The following is a 24,392-nucleotide window of genomic DNA, read 5'->3' on the forward strand; positions in this document are numbered from 1 at the left end:
CTGGATTGAAATATAAAAAGATTTTAAAATACACTGTAAGGACTGATAAAAGAAATAAATGTATTCTGAAAAATAGTACATCTTCTTAGGCATACAGATTTTCAAGTATTGTAATGCCACTGTAAGGAGTGAATAGGAGCTTCCAAAGAAAGCTGGAAGAAAATAATTATTTACAGTGATTTGTATCAGCTATGATCCTAGAACCAAAAATATTTATTTTCTCTTTCCTTGAATTTTGAGGAAATCACTTATGATGATTTAGGACTCAAGATCCTGGTCATTTCTTGAAATTTCTCTCTGGAGTGCTGTTAATAAAAACAAATAAATAAAAACAAAGTTTGTCTTAACCAACTGGATTTTTTAAAGAGTAAACAGTGTTTTCCTTATATTGCAGTTTTTTGTTGGTAATGTTCCAAACCTTGATGGGACATATCTTTGTGTTTTGTTTTGATCTGTTTTGTTTTGATATGTCAGTTTGATTCAAAAGTAAGTTTCACAAGGTATAGACTTAGCAACTCTACTTTCACGGTGAATTAAAACATTTAAAAGTAAGTAAAATTCTTCAATGGCAATTTGCACTTTCTGTGAACACATTAATAAAGGTAAATATGACTAATAAGTTATTTCCAGGAGAAATACCTTTATGACTTTAAAGTCAATTAATTTAAACTGCTCAGCCAACTTTAGGCAACTTTAATTACATAGTGCTGAGTCAGACATTTGTTATGTGACTAGTTTGCTAGTATTGATTTGGGCTTGAGATATATTCTCGCTGACTCTATTACACCTCCAGTATATGTGATTTATGGTAAAGTCTAATTTCTGTAGCTTTCTGCATCCGCAACTCCCACTTTATTTCCTCAATTCCCATTGGTTTCAAAGGTTAACATAGTGGGTTTTTTTTGTTTGTTTGTTTGTTTTGTTTTTAATACTGGGTTGAGACTGCCATTTATATCTTCTTGGAAGAGAATTAACTTCTATCAATCCCTAAGTAAGACTTGTTGCAAAAGTTGCTAAATACCCAGAAAGAGTTCTAACTGCTGGAAACTAAGGCAGGTCCAACACTGAATGGAAGTCCTCTTGCAGGAAACTATGTGGTCCAGGTATGTGGGGACTAATTCACCTGTACTTCTGTGAGATCTAGCCATGAGCTTAGGTATCTGGAATGATGATGATTCCCTAAAAAGGCACTTAAATAGCTAGAAAAAACATGCTACATCAATTCCATGAAAAGATGTCTAGGGTTTTCAAATTCGTAGTTCTCACAGAAACAAGAACAACAAGAAAATAATTTCATAGCACATTATATTTTTTTCCTTCAGCTCATGTCCTATTAATGTTCTGCAGGTGTTAAACACTTCTCTTTTACTGTATCATGTTTCATAGGTCCTATAAATAAATAAAACAGGGTCAGACTTGAGTTGGTATCACAACTGTTGTCTATAATTCAATATCGATTATTGTCTGTTATGATAGCATGCTAAGTCATTGGCATGATGCTTCATACAGCCCTGGCTAGCATCAGCTGTCATTCTGCCATGCATTTCCCAAAGAGCTTGTCACAAATAGCACATGACAAGGACCATTCCACATAAGCAGTTATGATGTTGCCCTCTTCTTTTTGGAGGCATGTGGTTGTGAGATAACTCATTTGGGTCTCAGAGCCAGTGAACAGTCCTTGACATCTTTTGTTTATGTTGTGGTTTAGCCCGGCTGGCAGCCAAACACCACACAGCCGTTCGCTCACCCTCCCCACTCCCTCTCTGGGATGGGGGAGAGAAACGGGAAAGTGAAGTCTGTGAGTTGAGATAAAGACAGTTTATTAAGACAGGAAAAAGAATAACAATAACAATAACAATAACAATAATAATAATAATAATAATAATAGTATTAATAGTAATAATGTGTACGAAATAAGTGATGCACAATGCAATTGCTCACCACCCGTTGACCGATGCCCAGTCTATCCCCGAGCAGCCGGCCCCCCCCTCCACCCCGGCTAGCCACCCCTATATATTGTTCAGCATGACGTCAGATGGTATGGAATACCCCTTTGGCCAGTTTGGGTCAGCTGTCCTGGGTCTGTCCCCTCCCAGCTCCTGCTGCATCCCTAGCCTGCTCGCTAGCAGGACAGAGCGAGAAGCTGAAAAGTCCTTGGCTTGGTGTAAGCACTGCTCTACAACAATTAAAACATCAGCATGTTATCAGCTCTCTTCTCATTCTAATCCAAAACATAGCACCCTGCCAGCTACTAGGAGGAAAATTAACTCTGTCCTACCTGAAACCAGGACAGTTTACTACTGTATTCTTAGCCACAGGGTCTACCAATGCCTGGAGAGAAGAGATTTGTTGACTCCTCATATGCTAATAATGATAGTATAACTGTGGTTTTGCAGATGTTTTACAGGCAGCAAAATTTCCAGTATCTATGTCATATCCTATTATTTTTGACACAATTGCTTGTGAATATGTTACAGATCTAGCAACTGAAAATGAAATGTGATTATAGCTACAGAAGTGGTACCACTTAAAGATAATTTGGGAAAAAAATGAGTTCTGATGATTTTTATAAAGCTGTGGTGCTTGCAAACTGCAGTCCCCTAACAAATGAGGTGATGTATTAGGCTTATGTGGCAAGGTTTTGGTAGCAGGTGGACTGCAGGCATGGCCTCTCTGAGAAGAGCCTAGAACCTGCCCCCTGATAAGAGACAACTCCAGCCAAAAAGGACTTGCTGCTGGCCAGAGCTGAGACAGTGAATGATATTGCTTATGCTTCTCTGAGAGCAGATTTAAGAAAGGGAAAAAAACAACTGCCGTGCAACAACAGCTGGGAGAGAGAGGAGTGAGAAACAGTACTGCAGACACCAAGGTCAGTGAGTAAGGAGGGAGAGGAGGTGCTCCAGGCACAGAGCGGAAGTTCACATGCCTGTGGAGAGGAGCCCACGCAATAGCAGGTGATCTGGTGGGAGCTGCTGCCCATGGGGCACCCAGGTTGGAACAATCTGTTCCTGAAGGAGGAGTACCACCCTGTGGTACTGACACCTATAGGAGCAGTTCTTTAAGATGTGCTGCCTATGGGAAGCCCACGCAGGATCAGTTTAGGAAGGACGGCATCCCATGGGAGGGACCCAGTGTTGGAGCAGGGGAAGAGAGTGACCGTGAAGGAGCAGCAGAGACAAAGCATTAAGGACTGATCAGAACTCCCATTCCCCTTTCCCCTGCACTTTTTAGTGGGAAGAGGTAGAAGAGGGGGAATGGGTGAAGGTGATTTAATTTGCTTTTAGTTCTCACTTCTATAACTTGTTAGCAATATGTAATAAATTAAAATAATCTCACTGTGCTGAGTTTATTTTACCCATGACAGTAATTGTCATGTGATCTCCATGTCCTTATATCAAACCTTGAGCCCTTTTTCATCCTATTTTCTCCCCCTGTTCTGTTGAAGAGGGGGAATGAGAGAGCAGCACGGTACACATTAGCTAGGGTCTTGTGAAACCACTGTAAGTGAATGTATTATTGTAGAAGCAAGGAGGGGCATTGGATGAAAAGGTTGATTCTTGAAGAAACACAAGTGTAAAAATTAACTTAAATTGTGAATTGAGCAGTACACTGCTGTCAAAAAGGAAGGATATTTACTTGTATTAAAGATGTATTAAAATGTAGTGCAATAATCTAATTTATTCCATTGTGATAAATTCCTGCCTCTAATTGAAGAAAGGAACACTGTGCCAAAAAGCAGACTAATTTATCATTTAAAGAGGGGATGATATGAATTATTGCTGGATTTGGCCAGAAAAAACAGAATTCTAATTCATTAAAAATTGTAAGAGTTTAGAAAACAATTTATTTTCTGGGGAATGCAGGGAACAGAAGGATGCCTGAAAAAAAGACCCATACTGAGAGTATAACTGATAGCTTGGTGCCTATTGCTGTCACCTACCTTGTGCATGGCTGAGGTCAAGGTGCGGCCTCACGAGAGCTGAGTACAGGAGGATGATCGCCTCCTGGTCCTGCTGGCTACACTATTCCTGATACAAGCCAGGATGCCGTTGGCCTTCTTGGCCACATGGGCACACTACACTGCCTGCTCGTGTTCAGGCGAGCATTAATCAGCACCCCCAAATCAATTGAATGGTTCTTCATTCTTATATCCTTCTTAGTAGCCCTTGACTGTAACTTTACAATTTGAATCCAAATTTCCTGAACATTGACCAACGCCATTTTACATATTTCAGATCTGATATCATCCAGTGCCATCATTGCTGTTTTCTCTATGAAGAGTAAAGAGCTTCTGATCTAATTTTCTTGTGGGCATTAAGCTTTCCCTCTTGTGTTATACTTTTTCTAGCATGTATAAGATGTGCATTAACTTACAATTAGTGGAGTATTTTCGTATTAAAAACCAAGATTTTCTGGTTTGTTTTTTTAAACACAAAAAAAGCTCCAAATCATTAACAAACTACTTTAGACTGATATTCTTTTAAACTAACAGCTTCAATGGTTACTGCATTAAGGTTTAATTAGAAACTAACCTTCAGAAGAATCTTCCATTTTCAAAATATTATAGATAAAATATTATATTATATAAAAATATAATTTGCTTTTAACCAAATCAATGAACTAAGCTTATTCAGCAGGAATTCTTCAGGAAATTATGATGTAAAAATTATAATAATAATAATAAAAAAAATAGTAAGAAAAGCTTGTCTTTTGAGCTATGGCTTCTACTTTTTAATGTCTGAATACTAGTTAGAAGTAAAAAACTTGGCCTTCCTTTCCTTGTATCTCCCACAGAATACTGTCTAAGGAAAATGTCTAAATCTTCAGTGGCCAAACATTTCTTTTTCTATGGGTGAAATGTTTTACTAAAGGAAGTCAGGCCTAAAGAAATGTCAATTAAAGAAGACTTAGAGTTATACTGCACATTAGTTCTAAAGAAAAGTAGAGCATTCTTTTTCTCTTTAAGATCGGCTTCAAGGGAGTTATACCTGTAACAGTAAAAGCGTGTTTTTTTTTTTTTGTTTATTTATTTTTTTCCCACAACATAATAAACACAAACTTTAGTCAGCACTTTTCCTGTAACCTTTCCACCTTTCCCAATATTCGTGTTTAGAAACTAGAATATGTAGAGATACAGGGAAGTGTACCTGACTTAATCAGGAATTGCTTTTTTCTCTCCCATCCTAAACTTTTTTTCATTCTCACTTTCAGAATCTAAGAACTCTATTTAAGATTTTGAATTTTATTTCTTGTATTTAATCACAACATGAAGAACCTTGCTAGCTGTAATTATAAAATTAATTTTTGCTTTTGAACTATGCAGTACCTAGTGTTATGAAGAAAAGCAAAGTTGTCTAGTAATAGAGGTGGAGCTGAGCTGCACATGGTCACTCACTTTTTTGTTTTTTTCTAAAAAGAAAAAAATATTGAAGCATTCAGAACAAAAAGCATGAATATTGTTGACTTCAAACACAGAAGAATCTATACCCACAGAACTTAGATTAGTTTTTAAATATGTACCTAAGAGTACAATACAAACAGAGAAAAGCTTCAGAAATGTTAAAAAAAAGGTTCAAGAAAAGACACTGGGAAAAATGGAATCTGATTTCCCTATATAAATTCTGTTGCTGAAGGTATTATGTGAACACAAGGATTCTGAAATAATAAACTTCATTTTATTGAGACATTTGGGAGAACTGAAGTATTTAATTCATAATAAAGCATTTAAAATATTAATGCAAAGTTAAGGATGGAAAAAAAATCACAGTTTTTCTTTTCCTTTTTTTTTTTTTCCAAAATTTCCAGATTTTTCATAATACCAAGAAAACCAGTAAACTGTCACTTCCACTTTCTTACTCTTGATTTTGATATGTTTTGTGTCTGTATATGTATAGTCTCTCTATATATAGTTTATAAAAGTACCAGGAGTATCTTTGCACCTTGTGAATATTTGGAAAAAAAAAAAAAAGATATAAAATAAAAAAAAATAAAAGTATAAAATTTCCTTACAAAAATGAAATAACTTAAAATGTAATTAATTATATACATTTACAGTCATGCCTGTCAAGGAACTTTTGGCATTTTTTGGTTTTGTTTTTTTATCCTTTTAAAGGTGGATGTTTCAAAATACGTCTGAGATATGTCAAAAGACACTTAAGATACTTGTTTGTTTTTTGTTTGTTTTGTTTACTTATATATATATTTTTCTTTTAAGCAAAGACATCTCAAAGTATGAAATCTGAGATTCTCTTTTATTCTGATTTGTTTTCTTAGTGAATGACCATGGCACTAACTACCATGGTTTCTTTGGAATGTTATCAGTGCCAGTAGGATACTGGGGAGCAACTATAGTAGCCTTCAGTAATATGTTGCCATTTCAAAACTCTCTAAGTTATGCCCCTTAAATTCTATCTGTTTGTGGATATCAGTGAAGTAATGTGATGTGCAATGACAAGATTTGTGGAACACTGGCTGCTGAATCTATTTGTATTTTATTGATTATCCAACTGGAAGAAAAGCATTCATTTATCAATAAAAACATGGTATATTGTACATGTACCATAACATTTTGTTACATTAGTGAGATTAGCAAATCCACTGCTACCTTTTGATGTGTTCAGTGATGGACAGTATGGTAATACTTCTTCATTTCAGAATCTCTTGCTCAGAAAAAACTCTCAAAGCCTAAAATATAAATAGCATGATTTTATTTGTCCTTTTCTTATCTACATTTTCTTCTTTTCAAATGTTAATAACCAAGAATTATTTTTTCCAATCTCAGCATAAACAGTCATTCATTGCCCTTTTCTTGTTATGATCAATTGCCTTCTGAAATGGCATTGCCTGGAAAATATTCTATTCATGATTAAAGCAAGTAACTGGATCACTTCTTCACTGTAGCATACTAGTATTTGTTGAACATATGGGGAATATCCCCTGATATCAGTGATTGATTTTTAGTGATTTTGGTTTTAGATTATGCAAATCATAAGTAACTTTTTTTTATGGCAATTGAAAATTTCTTGCCTTCTTCCTGAAGTCATATGATGAAAGAACTTCAATAGCAAAAGGCATCTGAGAATCTTTGTAGTTTCTGAGAAACAATTACTTACTGACATGTTTTTAATTTAGAATTGGAAGATTCTTTCCACTTAAGGTGAGGAAAATAGGTTCACGTTACTCTGAAATTATCATTCTATTGTGATTTAGGCAGTGTGCCCATGTGGCCAAGAAGGCCAACGGCATCCTGGCTTGTATCAGGAATAGTGTAGCCAGCAGGACCAGGGAGGTGATCGACCCCCTGTACTCAGTTCTTGTGAGGCCGTACCTTGAGTACTGTGTTCAGTTTTGGGCCTGTCACCATGAGAAGGACATTGAGGCCCTGGAACTTGTCCAGAGAAGGGCTAAGAAGCTGGTGAAGTGTCTGGAGCACAAGTCCTGTGAGGAGCAGCTGAGGGAACTGGGGTTGTTTAGTCTGGAGAAGAGGAGGCTCAGGGGAGACCTTATTGCTCTCTACAGCTACCTGAAGGGAAGGTGTGGGGAGCTGGGGGTCGGCCTCTTCTCACAGGTAGCTAGTGATAGGACTAGAGGGAATGGCCTCAAGTTATACCAGAGGAGGTTTAGGTTGGAAATTAGGAGACAGTTCTTCTCAGAAAGAGTAGTCAGGCATTGGAACGGGTTGCCCAGGGAGGTGGTGAGTCACCATACTTGGGGGTGTTCAAGGAAAGGTTGAACCTGGTGCTTAGGTACTTGGTTTAGTGAGTGACATTGGTAGCAGAGTCATGGATTTACCAGATGACCTTGAAGGTCTCTTCCAACCTTAATGATTCTATGATTCTATGATTAGAAGTCATAGAGGGAATAGAATTTGGGGAAAAAGAGAGAGAGAGACTTTGGGGAAAAAAAAAAATCACAACTTTTAATGAGATTCTGATAGTTCCCACCCTACTGGAGGCAAAGCTCATTGCTATTCACGTACTGTTAATAAGTATTCTGTTCTATCAAGTGAACAGTGGTATAAGAACACATTGTTTTGACATGTATCTTGAAAAGTGTTTGCAAAAGTAATTTAGAGGGAGGTGGAGATAACATTTATAGTTTTAAATAAGGTATGGAGCTTGCCAGTTCTGAAAGTTATTTGTAGGTCTTTCTGTGTTTATCCCCTGTTCATTAAACTAATTTATATACAATATACACAGTTCCATCTGTTAAAAAGAATAGCAAAAAAGATCAGGTTAAAATTAATCTTAATTTTGTCTAGAAACAATCCACTATTTTAGGCACCAATTGTTTTTTCTGAGCTATAAAGAAGAATAGCTCAATCATTTGGAACCAGATTTAGAGTTAAGAGTTTTCCTGACTTCACCATATTTATCCCTGGTGACCTTGAGCAAGTCACTCTTTCTGCACAGATATGTATATATTCTCTGCCCACAAAGGGGAATGTGAAGGGAATAGATGGGTATAGCAGTATATAACAAATATCATAGATTCATTTTTAAGATCAGGAGGAATTCTAGTACTATGCTGAAAAGTTCATAAATAAACATTTCTGATATTCTCAACTACAGTCAGGGCAATCATGTATCATCATACCTTGGCTTACTTTCAAGTGACTAATTTATGGGTTTGCTTCTTTACAGAGACCTCAGGTTGTGCATATGTAGTTGCCGAAATAAAAATTTTATGCACTTAATGGAAGTAGCTGAATTTTCTCAGGGAACTTTGAGAAATTATAAACAAACAAACAAATTGCCTGATTATCACAGTCTTGCAATAAAACTTAAATACCACTACTAAGAAGAAGGCACCTGAATGTAAAGTATGGTCAATACGGTGAATACAAAGAAGTGTGTGGGATAGATGTGTGTGTTAACTTCCCCTGAAGAAACAGAAGAAATAAAAGATACCGTATTAACAAATTATTGATACATTATTGATTTTATTCCATAAATAGAACACCATGACAGGTGTATCAGTCCAACTGGGTATTCACAGTGAAGTGAAGGACAAACATGTACTAAGTTTATACAGAAGTGCAATTCAAAGCAGCACAAACTAGCTCCTAGCTGTTGATTTCCGTTAATATCCATATCACTCTGCCAAGCTCTTACCACAATAATATTCTTCAGCACCAATTAAACATTATTTGTTTTTCTTATATGTTTGAAGATACAAAGAGGGAATTACAGAATACTAGATTTTCCAGTAACTCATACAATTGTTTGACCTGATTTTAAACACTGATATTGCTATAGGCTAAAAAGACACCCTGGAGGTTAAAGAGATTTTGCTCAATTGCTGAAACCTTAGGGTTTTATCTCTAAAAGACCCATATTTCTAATGGCTTGTCAAAGAAAAAGAAAAAGAAAAAGAAAAAGAAAAAGAAAAAGAAAAAGAAAAAGAAAAAGAAAAAGAAAAAGAAAAAGAAAGAAAAAGAAAAAGAAAAAGAAAAAGAAAAAGAAAAAGAAAAAGAAGAAAAAAAAAAAAAAGAGAAAGAAAAAGAAAAAGAAAAAGAAAAAGAAAAAGAAAAAGAAAAAGAAAAAGAAAAAGAAAAAGAAAAAGAAAAAGAAAAAGAAAAAGAGAAAGAAAAAGAAAAAGAAAAAGAAAAAGAAAAAGAGAAAGAAAAAGAAAAAAGAGAAAGAAAAAGAAAAAGAAAAAGAAAAAGAAGAAAAAAAAAAAAAAAGAAAAAAAAAAGAAAAAAGAAAAAGAAAAAGAAAGAAAAAGAAAAAGGAGAAGAAAAAGAAGAAGAAAAAGGAGAAGAAAAAGGAGAAGAAAAAGGAGAAGAAAAAGGAGAAGAAAAAGGAGAAGAAAAAGGAGAAGAAAAAGGAGAAGAAAAAGGAGAAGAAAAAGGAGAAGAAAAAGAAGAAGAAAAAGGAGAAGAAGAAGGAGAAGAAGAAGAAGAAAAAGAAAAAGAAAGAAAAAGAAAAGGAAAAAGAAAAAGAAAAAGAAAAAGAAAAAGAAAAAGAAAAAGAAAAAGAAAAAGAAAAAGAAAAAGAAAAAGAAAAAGAAAAAGAAAAAGAGAAGAGAAGAAGAGGAGAGGAGAGGAGAGGAGAGGAGAGGAGAGGAGAGGAGAGGAGAGGAGAGGAGAGGACAGGAGAGGAGAGGAGAGGAGAGGAGAGGAGAGGAGAGGAGAGGAGAAGGAGCGGAAAGGAAAGGAAAAGGAAAGGAAAGGAAAGGAAAGGAAAGGAAAGGAAAGGAAAGGAAAGGAAAGGAAAGGAAAGGAAAGGAAAGGAAAGGAAAGGAAAGAAAGGAAAGGAAAGGAGGGGAAAGGAAAGGAAAGGAAAGGAGGGGAAAGGAAAGAAAGGAAAGGAAAGGAAAGAAAAAAGAAAAGAAAAGAAAAGAAAAGAAAAGAAAAGAAAAGAAAAGAAAAGAAAAGAAAAGAAAAGAAAAGAAAAAGAAACACTTGTGTGTCAGCTACTGGAGAGCAGAGAAAGAGAGCACTTCTTCATCATGCACTCCTAGCATAACCTAAGAGACAATGGCTGGGATTAGGTCAGCATTTGCAAACATGAAAGAAGAGTAAGAACCTAAAGTGGGAGTCAAACCAAAGATCCTTCTGTTTTAGCATCCTGCCTCCAGCAGTGGCCAAACGCAGGTGCTCAGGGAGGGTCTTAAGAACAGTTAAGGTCTGCTGGATGATTGCAGCCTCCAACTCCAGCAGCTCGGGTAATTCCTGGTCAAAAAAAAAAAAGCGATTCTTATGTAATTAATAATCTTTAGTGTTTTCCATTCATGAACTTGACCAACCTCCACTTAAATCTAAGCAAATTTTAACTATAGACACACTGTCTTCATAAAGACTTTCATGGCTTATTTACCAGTTATAGAAATAACTGTTTCTTTTTCTAAGGTACTATGTAAATTCCATGACAAACTAAGAGATTACACAGTTGCTGAAGCAGGCTTAGAAGGAGCATGCAATGTATTAGTGGGAGAAGAAATATTGTTAGATTTAACTATAAAATAGAACTCTCAAAAATACAAGTTTTTCAATTATATGGATATAATGTATGAGAGAAACATATTGCAGAGTAAATAGAGCAAGTTCACAGAATCTCTATGAAACAGAACCTGTATATACTCGTGTCTGACTTGATGACTGAACATTTCTGGTGCTTAATATATTCATGCTATTTCCTATGTGACACTTGTAGTTTTTACATGGACAATAAATTCAAATGTAAATAAAAATATGATATATACATTAAGATGAACTTGAGATGCATTATTTCTATGTATTCTTTTGTGAAATGCAAAGAAAACACAAAAAACATAAAGAAAAGGGATACATTTAAATGGGATACATTTAAATGTAAATGTATAAGTGATAATATTCAGGTATTTAAAATAAAATGAACTTTCCTCTTTAAATATATTTATATATTTTAAATGAATGAAAGGTGTAGTCTTCATGCCACCCTGATAGAACTAGGGAAACCTACTGAGAAACTGAGTTGTTTGCCCACTGCTGTATGAAACAAACAAACAAACAAACAAACAACAACAACCACAAGAGACAAGCAAGAAAAAAAGCATTGACTTCCATTTCACTCAGTGTCTTCACAGGACCAGATGTGAACCTCTCTCCTTAGAGAGTACATTCTAAATTATTTTTTCCCAAAGCTAAGCTATGGGTCAGATTAATTAAAATACACCTTTTGCTTTAGAAGATAACAATTTAGATAATGGGGAAGGAAGAATGAACTGCCAAAAGTTCTATGTTGGTATACAGTGACACTTTTTCTTGGTCATTAGTGGAAATATGAAATACATAGAAATAACGCATGTGTTGTTTCTATATATGTCTTATATGTACTTCTTCAGCTTATTTATTTTAGTTTATTTATGTGTCTTTTTGAAGGCTTTAAGTCATTTGTCCCTTTTCTTTAATATTAGCCTTGTTGCCAAAGGTCTGTTTGATAGTCTCTTGCATCTTCACTCACTGTCTTGGTGAAGTCTCCAACAACATACGAAGAACTTTGTTTGGTCCCAGATCCAGAGCTCATTTTCTTCTGTCTCTTTAACCTGAAATGAAATTGTTAAAAAAAAAGAAAAAAAAAAGAAAAAAAAAGGAAAAAAAAGTATGACTAAGTGGAAAAGCCAGTTTAAATTTAAAACAACTGCAGATCAAATTTCTTCTAAGAAAAAGTTTCAGTAGGAGACCGGTAGAATTTAGATGAGACAGAATCTTTCTGTCTGTTGTTAACTTTATATTACACACTGGATACTTTTTCAACAGATTCTTTAATAAAGAAGAAAAAAGCACAGGGTTTCAGAGCAATTACTTAGAATTGTCTTTCACTGTGAAGCAGGCTGCACTTGCTTGTTTTGCTTCTGATGACTAGGAGTCATTATTTATTGATTGACAGTTCTGAACTGCAGTGCCATTGTTATTCAAGATACATTTAAAACACATCTAATTCTCGAGGTTTTTATTTTTATTTATTTTTTTTTTTGGAAGAATCGAATGTGGAGAATAGTGAAAAAGACAAAGTCCAGCATAAAAGCCTTCTATTAAACAAATAGCAGTAGGGAGAGATTGTTTACAAAACGTAATCATTATAAAGAACTGCTGAAATATATATTAGTTTTTGCAAATCTTGTTTTGATAAATCACATTCTCAATAACAATGTGCATCAGAACAGGAACACCCACTCAGGCTGTGCACCAGAAACAAGCTGCTATGCTCTTCAGCATTTAGAGCACAGTGAACCGATACTCAATAGCTGTGGATAGAACATAGATTTATCAAGATTTATGAGCTCAAGCAGTGCCCAAAGTAGATACACTACAAACTGATCCAAGATGACTGCATGTTAGAAAAGGTAAATCCTAGCAGACCTAAACTGTTTATTACTAGTTTTTATCTCATCCATAATTTATTGAAAAATTCCTGTGTTTTAAACTTACAGGCATATACCTCAAATTCTGTCGATATGGTCTGTAATTTCATTGAAATCCTATCACAAACAGCAATGCAATTTCTATTTTTTTTTCTTCTTTATGTAACTTGAACAGGTTTTCAGAAAGGGAAATTGACAAACCCAGGTGATTAGTTTTGAATCTGGGAACCTAACGGTTTTGGGAACAATGACTAAACATGCCAAGGAACCTGGAAGTTTTCAGCAAACTGTAGAATATTGTGGACATCAATTACTTCTTTGCAGCTGTAACCCAATTCCTGGCAGTGTGAATGGGTCAGTCATGCTACTATGCATACATATCTAATAATATGTCTTTTGCTTAGAAAATAAGTTATCTCATTATTTTCTTGGGAAAAAAAAAAAAAAGTATATAATATCAAAATCACTCTGGGTTAAAAAGTACAAAAACCTTAAAGCCAGTGTGGCAATGAGATTGTTTACAACATCAAAGACCCCATGATGATACTGTCTGCTGATGAACATACCCACTAATCATACAGATACAGACGAATTGCCAAGTCCTACATCAGTGAGAGTCAATAAGCTGTCAAATTCTTCACCCCATTGGATACACAAGACTAGGCAGATCAGAAAATTAGCTGTCATTGTTGAATTTCTCCAGATTTATTTTTTTTTTTGAAACAGATTATTTAAGCAGTTTCCCTTTTAATTAGTGACTAAAATTAAAATTTAATAATTAAAATTTCATAATTTCCAAACATAACTTTGCCTTATTAATAAGTCTAGATAACTCCTACGTAGTAATCCTTGTTATTAAAAATACTTCTGTGAATATATTACTGCAATGTCATTTATTGTTCCATCCTTTTCTATTCATTTTGCTAATCTAAAAATATTAATATATGTTAAAATTCCTAAAACTAGCATCTGAAAGAGTTTTATATTAAATTTAAGGAAAATAAAAGTATTTAAAACATATTAACCATAGCTGGTGGTTGTGGCTTAAATTACATCTTGCTCCTCTAGGAATACATATAGTATATTTTCAAGAAAAAATGTTATTTAAATATTTCTTACTTAAGTTAGAAATACTCAGTCTGGTGCTTCTAGATGTATTGTTAGTCTACTATCTATAAAGCAGTAAGAGAGTTACATTGTGACTTCTGTTTCCTAATAAAATTAATATAGTTACAGTAAAGAACGACAATGAACACATGAAATGGTATTTCTAAATTATTTATACAAAAGAATGCATGCTTGCCAGAAATCACTAGCATATAGACTAGCATATCACTAAAATCTTTAAACGACTAGTCCAAGTCTGTAGTAAAACACAATACTCAAGAGCGCCTATTGACAAGCTAATGTACAAGAACAGCCTGTCTTTTCCACATCAGTTTGCAACAATCCTCAAACATCTCCTGCTAAGAACTTCTGACATCAATGCTCTGTATTTTGTATACTGATTGTATACTGATGTATAAGCATCAGTATGAGTGAAAAGAGAAAGCCTAATGTTATTTAGTGGAAATATTTTGTAAATTAATATTTCTAATTTGCAGAAAATTTTCTGTAAATATTTTGAATCTTGTCTCTTTTGTCCCACTAAGCTGTTTTTCACAACTCTTTATGTTTAAACTATGTTTAAATCCAACTAACAACAAACAAACAAACAAACAAACAAACAAACAAATGAGAAGACAGGCCACATTAAAAAATGGAATAAGCATTTGATATAAAAAATTAATTAAATATTTCCTGGCATCCTGGAAGTGGTGGGACAGGAAGTTGTTCAGTTGTGTCCCTCAGCCACATGGTTGGTGTAAAGGGCACTAGGGAACCAGGTGAAACAGGAATAACAACTGCTTCCACCTCCAGTGTTTTGGGGCTCCTTCATGTATGCAAGGAAGCGGTCGACTGCACATGTGCCCACGCTGGTTGTGCAAAGCACTGTCAGTTAAGCAGTTGCATTAGCAGTTTGTTAGGTCAGTGGAGAGAGAGTCAAAAGCCATTCGTACAAGGAAGGACTACAAAACTGTGTTCCAGGCTGTTGCCCAGTAGGGATTATTGGGGAACAGCCTAATAATAAGAGAAATATGCAATTGCTCATGGGGGAAGCCAAAATAAAACACTTGTCTTTTGAGCTCCAGACAATTAAGCAAAACAAAAAGGACAAAAAAAAATTAAAAAAATCCTTTTCCTAGCAGAAGAAAAATATGACGTGCTATCAAAGTCAGCTAAAAAAATCATGGAAATACACAGGCATATAAACAGGCAGCATACCATATGTCCACCAATATCTCGTACAACAGGAACATTAAGAAAGCCATTAAGATAGTGTCCCCATTGTGCTCAGGTACACAATAACATATGGTACATTTCCTGCTTCACTGTGCATTTCCCTGCTTTTGCAGTTTAGCATCATTAATTTAATGCCCAATTAATAGAGTTTATGTGTATATTTTTCTGCAGAATATTTTAAAATTCTTCATTGCCGTTTAAAATTAATATGTTTTAATGCAACTGTATAATAAGTATTAATATAAGGAAGGATTTATTCAAAATCTTAATTAAATGAGGGATCTATATAAAATTATTTTGTTAGCTACACATGATACTAAAATTATTACTAATTAAGTCTTCACACAGTTTGCTGTAATGATGCCACAGTGAAGCACTACAAGGTTGTTGTCTGCTTTAATCAATGAACACTGCCCAAGGATAACGTGGATATATCTCAAGAGGGTGGGCTATAGGCATAATAGTATGGAACTAATGTAGCAGTGATAAAGAAAATACAAGAAATATAAACTGATAAATGTCCACATGTATGTGAAGTGAAAAGAGAAAAATCACGATGTCTGAAAGATATTTCTCCTTCATGGAGAATGGATATTCATGGATATTTATATTCAAAATTATGAATATGATTAAGGAATCTAAGAATTTTCATAAATAATATGTAAACCATTTGAAATAAATTGTCTCTCTCTTTGGTATCTACAGATTTTGCATGCCTTGTAGAAGAGCAGAATATTCCCACCCTATCTCAATCCTAGCAAGTATCCTATCTGATTTCAGAAATCCTAAAACAAACAAACAAATACATAAATAAAAAAATATTCTTTTCCCAAAGGAATATTGTTAATTACCTTATCTGTTTGCCTTCCTGAAACATTCATATATTATTTCATGAGTTTGTTATAGAAAATGAAATTAAAAAGAAAATTAAAAAAAATATATCAAATGTTTGCATCAGAAATGTCTACATCAAAGAATGGATTAGATCAAACAACTAATATACTAAATATTTAATTTTAAAAGATAAAGGATGAAGATTCACTTAGTAATTAATAAAACTCAGTATCCAGATACTCTAGGTTTTGGCCTTTACTGTTTCATCTATGACAGTGGCATTGCTTAGTACTACAGAAAAAACATGCAGAGTTTATTTACAAGAGCAGATGGAAAAAGATGGGATCTCTGATATGAAAACAGATGAGGATGAAGAAAAAACATCATTACAAACTCTAGTATCTTCATTTTTATAAACTGTACTTCAGTTTTAGACATTTATTGATGTCTAAAAAAATATTCTAAGTGGAATTACAGATTCTTGCCCAAATTATAGTAACATTTCAGTTTCTGATTTAATTAAAACATATTTGTTATTTAGTATTATGGGGCTGTTACGAACAATGGGTATAACATATGGATATTGACTTAGGTTTCATACCTTTAACAGATAGAAATTGCCTAAACCCTGGCTAAACTCTTCTAATGTGCTGATCCAATCTCAAAAAATACTAAATGGGCTTTCAAGCTATATGACATTTTCTTTATATGTTTTGCTTCCTTTGAGAGTCACAAAACCCTAAACGACATACTTTTGCATTTCGCATTCAATTTTATTTATTTATTTTTCTTCCACGGAAATCATGTACAAACTAGGATTTTTTACTTTTATTACATTTTTTTTTCCGTGTTTATTTTGCCATATAAATATATCACCTTTTAACTTTCAAAATTCTTTTGAGAATGAATCTTCCTGATTCATTTCTATGTCTTGTGTATTACAATGGCTACTACAAAAACTTCCTGAACAATTACTTTTAATATTTTTCTCTAGGGCGGAACATGAAAAAATATATATTAAGTAGTTCAAGTCATCCAGAAAGCCCTTTTAGAAAGGCAGAGGATGAACATTATGCAGTGGACATATAACAGAGAAGGACTCCTTCAAACACTTATTCATAAATTCAGGTTTTGTTACCAGTGAGGTTTTCCAAAAGAAGAATCATTCCAATTTATAATAAAATAATTTTACTATCTTGGCACATAATAAGAATTAAGATGACCTTATAAAATATCTGGTTTTGCTTAAACTATTTTTTCCTTAATTCTCAGGTAATCTCATATATCTGCTCAGTTGACTTTACATAATAGAGTCTTTCTCCAACTTTATATTTTAGTCTGATCATGCCAGCTTCCGACATGTCTTCAAAAAAAAAAATGCCTTTCCGAAGAAAATACTTCAATTATATAATAGAAGAAAAGATCCATCCAATCTCCACCTCAAAAAGAACACAAGAAATAATTTCAGTTTTTAGAGAACTGACAGTAATCTTTTGGCTTTTCTGACTTTGGTTTTTAGAATATTCTGAATCTACCAGAATGAACAAAACTATACATATTGTCTGCTTTTACAGTGAATGTAATGAATGAATGAATGTAGAAGAAAGTACATTTTTCACAACATGCTTTAAAATGATTTTTTTTCTATGTTCATCATTATTTATGAAATATTTACTGAAATATCTATTGATAAAGAAAACAATCTAAAGCCTATCTGGGAAAAGCAGATGCTGTAAGTAGATATAAGACATAAGTAGGTAGCATAAGACTTATTTGTGTAATGTGCTCTAATATTTTGTTATGAAATGGCTTCTTCTTTCTGGTCACTGGAATTTTTTTTAGCCTTAAAAGTTAGTGTCCTGGTTTCAGTTAGGACAGAGTTAATTTTCCTCCTAGTAGCTGGCAGGGTGCTATGTTTTGGATTAGAATGAGAAGAGCGCTGATAACATGCTGATGTTTTAATTGTTGTAGAGCAGTGCTTACACCAAGCCAAGGACTTTTCAGCTTCTCGCTCTGTCCTGCTAGCGAGCAGGCTAGGGATGCAGCAGGAGCTGGGAGGGGACAGACCCAGGACAGCTGACCCAAACTGGCCAAAGGGGTATTCCATACCATCTGACGTCATGCTGAACAATATATAGGGGTGGCTAGCCGGGGTGGAGGGGGGGGCCGGCTGCTCGGGGATAGACTGGGCATCGGTCAACGGGTGGTGAGCAATTGCATTGTGCATCACTTATTTCGTACACATTATTACTATTAATACTATTATTATTATTATTATTGTTGTTATCTGTCTTTATCTCAACTCACAGACTTCACTTTCCCGTTTCTCTCCCCCATCCCGGAGAGGGAGTGGGGAGGGTGAGCGAACGGCTGTGTGGTGTTTGGCTGCCAGCCGGGCTAAACCACTACAGATAGTATCAGTAATACATACACTCAATGTTCTTCTATGAAGTGTGATTGGCATGAAAGGCTTTTTTTTTTTTTTTTTTTTTTTTCTCAATAGCAGAAAAAAGGATAAGAAAGGACACTTGGTACAAGCTCTTTTCTCATTCCTCTTTTATACAGTCACTTTCTCCAGTAGTTGTATTTTCACCTGCATAATCTTACGGCCAATAAAAACCATGATCATTTTCCTTCCCAGTAATTATATGCTTGCCAGCTTCAATTTATTTCCATTTACCCTTTCAGAATTCTTGACTTTTAATAGTTGTTCAACATGCATCTTCATTACTACGCTCTTACTTCTTCCAGGTATGAAAAGTAGTAAACTAAGTAGCAGATATTAATTTTTTTTCCCTTATCCACTTACTGTTCTCTGTCAAAATTTATCTCAAAATTTGTTTCTACTGTAGAGTATCTTAAGAATAATGTCAAGTATTTTTTTATGTACTTTTTTTTTTTTTCACATTGAAAACGTTACACTACACTAACGTTTAAACAGAAAATGAAGTTCTCTTCAAAATAGGGGAAAAGAAACATGTACATTTATCAAATCACACTATTTAATTCCTGAGAAAACATACTTACAATGCAATATCACTCAATATTATGCCTCCCATAGATGCTACTTTTTGAAATTGCTTTCTATTCATCGAATGAAAATTATATGAGAGTTCTGGGAGGCACTACAGAGTTCCGCCATACAACATGTTCTGCCTTGGACATTGCCCAAAACAGACTGTTAATCTTTGACAGTATTAAAGTCTTATATCTCTTGAACCAGTCTCAGTAGAAACAGATACTGTGCATCATTGCAGTACTGTGATTACAAGATTTGCAAGAGTGAAAGCATTTATTTTTAAACTTGCAAGGTTGAGAGATAGAATGTGAACGTGCACATTACAATTACTTATTCTGCTTACTTTCACTCCTCCCAGCTTCAAATCCTGGCATGATAGAAACTGCTATCTCACTGTTAAAGACTGCATGTAGCTAGAAAATTATCTGCTGGGAAGTTTGAGCCTCAACTTTCAAATATCACAAAGCACAAATCTTTAGCTCCATGGTTTGTCAAATTTTGGCCACTGAAATCATGTGGGAACTGAAGTGAAAAGGAACAAATGTTGATGGTAATCTGTGATACTGAACATTTCATTATCTTAGGACCCACCATGTCTGATAAAATAGTAAAAGTGCTCTCAGGACCAGTAAAATTATCTTAAGCGTGTGAGCAGCAGGGAAAAGAAGTGATCCCTAAATGACAGCAAAACAGATAAAGACACCAATGTTTTATTTATTTACCAGAATGTTATAAGAAAAAATTGGTACTTGCCAAATGCGATGTTTTGGTTTCACAGTGGGGGGGGGGGGGGAAAAGTTGTTTTTTTTTTTTTTTTTCAAACAGTGAGTTTTTCAGTAAGAAAAGATGGATGAAGTTTTCAACATCATAATTACATCCATAATGTATCTAATTCACAATACAGTTTGGGATCAGTTAACATATTATTTGCAAACTCATTTGAGAAGTCTAATTTTATTGTCTCTGTGACAATGCCAGGACACAAGCTGGTTGCATTTCTGCAGTATGGTTTCTGTTATTCTTCCAGCATCCAGAACTGTTGTATCAAAAATGATTGAAAATATATCTTTGCTTCATACTTTTAGGATTCTTATTGACCTGTTGTCCAGTGTTTCAGACAATACCTTTTGGAACCAGTCAATATGTTCTGCCTGACTAGTCTCTCAAGGCAGATTCACAGCAATGAAACCCTCAATTGTTTTCATTGCCCTTTGATAGACTGTCTCCCGTATGTCCATGTCTTGTACTGGGGACCCAGAACTGAACCCAGCATTCCTGATGTGGTCTTTCTAGTGTTGAGCAGAGAGGAAGGATCACCTCCTTCAACCTACTGGCAGTGCTCATCCTAGTGCTGTGGGCTCTCATTGCTGTGAGGGTTCATTGATGACTTATGGTCAGCTTGTTGTCCACCATGACATTCAGCTGCTTCCCAGTCAGTCAGCCCTAAGCCTAAGCCCTAAGCCTACATGTTACTGTTCCTTCCCAGTGCAGGACTTAGCATTTGCATTTGAAATTTATTAGGTTTCTACGTGCCATTTCTCCATCCTGTTTAGGTACCTCTGAATGGCAACACAACTACCTGGTCTGTTAGGACCTGTTCTTCCTTCTTTCATAGAATTGCAGAATGGCTGCAGTTAGAAGGCACTCAGTTGGAGTGCTTCATTTCATCCAACCCCCTGCTCAAGCAGGGCCACGTGGAGCCAGCTGCCCAGGACTGTGTCCACATGGCTTTGGACAGTCTCCAAGGAGGGAGACGCCACAACGTGTTCTAGTGCTTGGTTACACCCACAGTAAAATGCTTCCTGATGTTTATATGTAACATCTTGTGTTTTAGTTTGCATCCATTTCTTCTTGCCCTGTCACTGGGCACTACACACAAAAAAAGCCTTTCTCCATCCTCTTTGCACCCCCCCAGCCCCCCCTTCAGGTTTTCATATACATTGATAAGATTCCCAATTAAAATTTCTCTTCTCCAAGTGAAACAGAAGAAGTTATTTCAGCCTTTCCTCAAAAAAGAAGTACTTTGTACATGTGAGGCTTGTTTCATTTGTCTGAAGGAGGCCTCATCTACTTCTTCCCGATCAGACAGTCACTAGCAGACACCCATCTCAGCGTCACCCATGTTGGTCTGCCTACTAACTGTGACAAATAAGCTCTCAGATGGCTCATGATCTATCCCTAGGCAGAGCTTCCCACATTCCTACTGTTTCCTCTCATACAGGACAACTCTCCCTCTGTCCTGTCCTGTCCTGTCCTGTCCTGTCCTGTCCTTCCTAAAGAGATTGTATCCAGACATTGCAGTGTTTCAGCCATGTAAGCCATCTCACTGCTTATCTGTGATCCCAATAAGATCACAGCCCTGAGAGACCGCACACAGAGTAATTCTTTCTTTGTTCCCCATGTTGTGTGCACTGGTGCACAGACACTTCATAAGGTTATCCAGTTGTGCTGATTTCCACCACCCTCTGTAATGTTGTCCTCTCAGCACTGTTTTATTTCACAGAAACATAGAATGGTTTTGGTTGGAAGGACTGGATCAGATTGCACCATTTGTGTTTATATGTTTCAGGTGGATCCCCTTCTGCACTCTTTTGTTGATTTCAGGGTCTTTGCTGTTCTTATCATCCCACAGTCTCTACTTGCGAACCCAATTAGGTGGAAAAAAAGCCACCTGGTGCCGGAAGTCACTGTCTTCCAAACTTTGCCTTAACGGGAGGCTCCACTAAGCACAGATTATGCCTGCCACTCTTTCAGTACAGTTGGAGGTTTTGAAGCTACAGTCCTGGGAAAGACCCAGTGAACCTCTTCATTGTTTATGATGCTGAGCAGTCTAGTGACTGCCTCCCACAGCTCCTTTGCTGCTAGGCAATGCAGTTTCACCATCACCGTGTTAAGAGAGAAGGCATACTAGGAGGCATCTGCCCCTTCCTTAACCTCACTGAGAATCTCCATACATCTCTGAAGAGCTGCAGCTCCCCTGGGATCTCTCTCTGGGTTAATGCTTCTGTTGTCAAGATAGTGATGGGTACTGGGGAGTGTGCCTTGTGGGGCATCACCAGCACTGCTGAGCAAAGGGATGTTCTTTCCAGTACAGCATCCATCCCTTTCTGTCCAAAAGACTACATAAACTGCTGCACTTATTTGCTTCCCGTGTTATTTGTGCTCTCCTGGTTTCAGTGCCACCTAATTCTCTTAATTGGTCAACAACAGTGTCATGCTCAGTTTATCCACTACCCTCATAATTCTGTGAATATCATTTATAACCCTCTCAGTTCTCTTCTTATTGAGTGAGAGCCCAAGACTTTTACTCTTTCCTTGAAAAGCTACTTCTACATCAATTTGACCCATTCAGAAGCTGAAGCATATCCAACTGTGGTTTTATTGAGCTTTTATGCTCAAATGTTATATATATATATATATATATATATATATATATAAAGATGGCATATTAACAGTTTAAATTAGAATGGAATATTAACAGTTCAAATAATATGCAATTGAAGGTTGAAGGTTAATTTTACATTTTAATTTTACATCTGCAATTTTATTTTTAACTTCCAGTTAAATAAAGGTCTTATATTTTGCAAATTCTTACTTTCAGAAGCAACACAGAAATTTTCATATTTTTTTCTGGTTTTATTTTGTGTAGATTAGTTTTATTACTGTTGAGATTCTCTTTCTGGCTGTCACTTTACAATTCCTTAGTATTCCTTATCTCTAAATCTTTCACTACTTCCAAAGATCAAATATTTCAGACTATTCTTCAGCTATCTGAAAACTTCTATTATTCAAAATATTGTTGCAATAAAAAAAAATAAAAAAAAAGTTTATCTTTCTCTTTATGGCATCAAAAATTAATAGAGGATTGGACTAACATAGTATGAAGCTCTTCTATGAACAGAAATAGATTTTTTTTTTTTTAATGTTGATAAATCAGGCAGAGTTGATTCAATGTATTCCCTTTATTTCCTGAAAATTATGAAATTAGAGTAAGCACCATTCTTCTGGGATTAGAAACAAAAGCAAGTTGAAAAATTGTCTACATGGTAGATGTTCTTAGATTTTAGGAATGTTAATAAGATTTTATAGAAGGTACAGTATCCACATGACAAATATCTGAACTCTGTTCATATATTCTGTTGTAAGTACAGGATTTGATAAATTTTATGCCAAGAAAATCCATCAAACTCTCTTACTTAATGAGAAAAAAAAAAAAAAACAAAAAACTGTCAATTATGCTGAATCCGAAAAGTGCTAAGATACTGTAATGATGTTCAGAAACAGAAGAAAAAAAAAAAAAAGGATTTATTAATTGAACTATTAAACAAGGAATGGAGTATATGTATGTCATTATGCTATCACACTAATCCAAAAAAAAAAAAAAAAAAAAGAAGGCATCTTGAATAATGAATACGAGTAGTATGCGATATTTGTTATATCTGAAAAGTTTCACAAAAGAATAAACATTTAAACAAATGTATGGAATAGGTTCCACAAGAGGGATGACTAAACAAACCTCAGGAGAGGTAAGATAGGATGAGCAGGCACTGCTAAATGTCTCTAACAATATTGAAAGTGGGGAGCATCAGATTAAACCTGCAAAAGTCATGCTGGATGTGACAAAAGGGTAACTTTGAACAGGACACATTGAAATCTTAACAATTTCTGTAGTAGGCTGTTACTAAAACTTTACAAGGTCCAGAAAGCCATCAAACAATTTAATAGAAGAAATTTCCTTATAAGGCTTAAAAGACACCATCTCTGACTGAGGTCCTTGACCTGGATTTTCCGTGAATCTGGCACTGTACGACTGGGATGTATGTCTACATGTCTGTTTTGTTCTTAACAGTCTTACACAAATCCACTTTTGTCCACCACCAGAAAGAGGATACCAGTTCAGATGGAACTTTAAATGTCCTGGAAGAACCATTTTTATGTCAAGTTCATAGAGGTAATAGGCATATAAAACAACATTTGATTTATATTTTTTATTTTTTTTTTTCCAGGTATATTTTACTTTGTATCAGGAGACACAAATGTGAAATATGTTGTGCTAGGATTTGGAGTACTTATTGCAACTTTTATTTTTTTTTTTCCCTCCGCGTGCATTTAAAACATAAAGCCTTACTGACTGTGAAGAAAATTCCAGACTTATAAACATGGGTTTCTACTTTACACAAAATTGTCTCAAAGTGCAGGAGGAAAGAATGCAGAGTTCAGTCTTTTTTATTTCACGTTGTGATTTATCTCTTTCACAGTGGTATTGTGCATACATTATGACTTCACAGATGAAATTAAGATAGTTACACCTTTGGAATACATGGGACTATTTTTGCCATTGTATTTCATT

The 24,392-nt window shown here is 35.1% G+C and overlaps 1 protein-coding gene across 3 annotated transcripts in view; it reads right to left on the reverse strand.

Annotated features, from left to right (window-relative positions):
• Positions 1–10,440: 10,440 nt before the first annotated feature.
• Positions 10,441–24,392, reverse strand: part of CCDC102B (coiled-coil domain containing 102B) — a 166,143-nt gene continuing 152,191 nt past the window's right edge. For all 3 annotated transcript variants that reach the window (XM_040549774.1, XM_040549775.1, XM_040549773.1), the window contains one exon: positions 10,441–12,027. In XM_040549774.1, the coding sequence (XP_040405708.1) occupies positions 11,938–12,027 (90 nt within the window). In that variant the 3' untranslated portion in view covers positions 10,441–11,937. The remainder of the gene's footprint in view (positions 12,028–24,392) is intronic.

This window comes from Cygnus olor, chromosome 2, assembly GCF_009769625.2.
Source record: "Cygnus olor isolate bCygOlo1 chromosome 2, bCygOlo1.pri.v2, whole genome shotgun sequence".
Taxonomy (NCBI): domain Eukaryota; kingdom Metazoa; phylum Chordata; class Aves; order Anseriformes; family Anatidae; genus Cygnus; species Cygnus olor.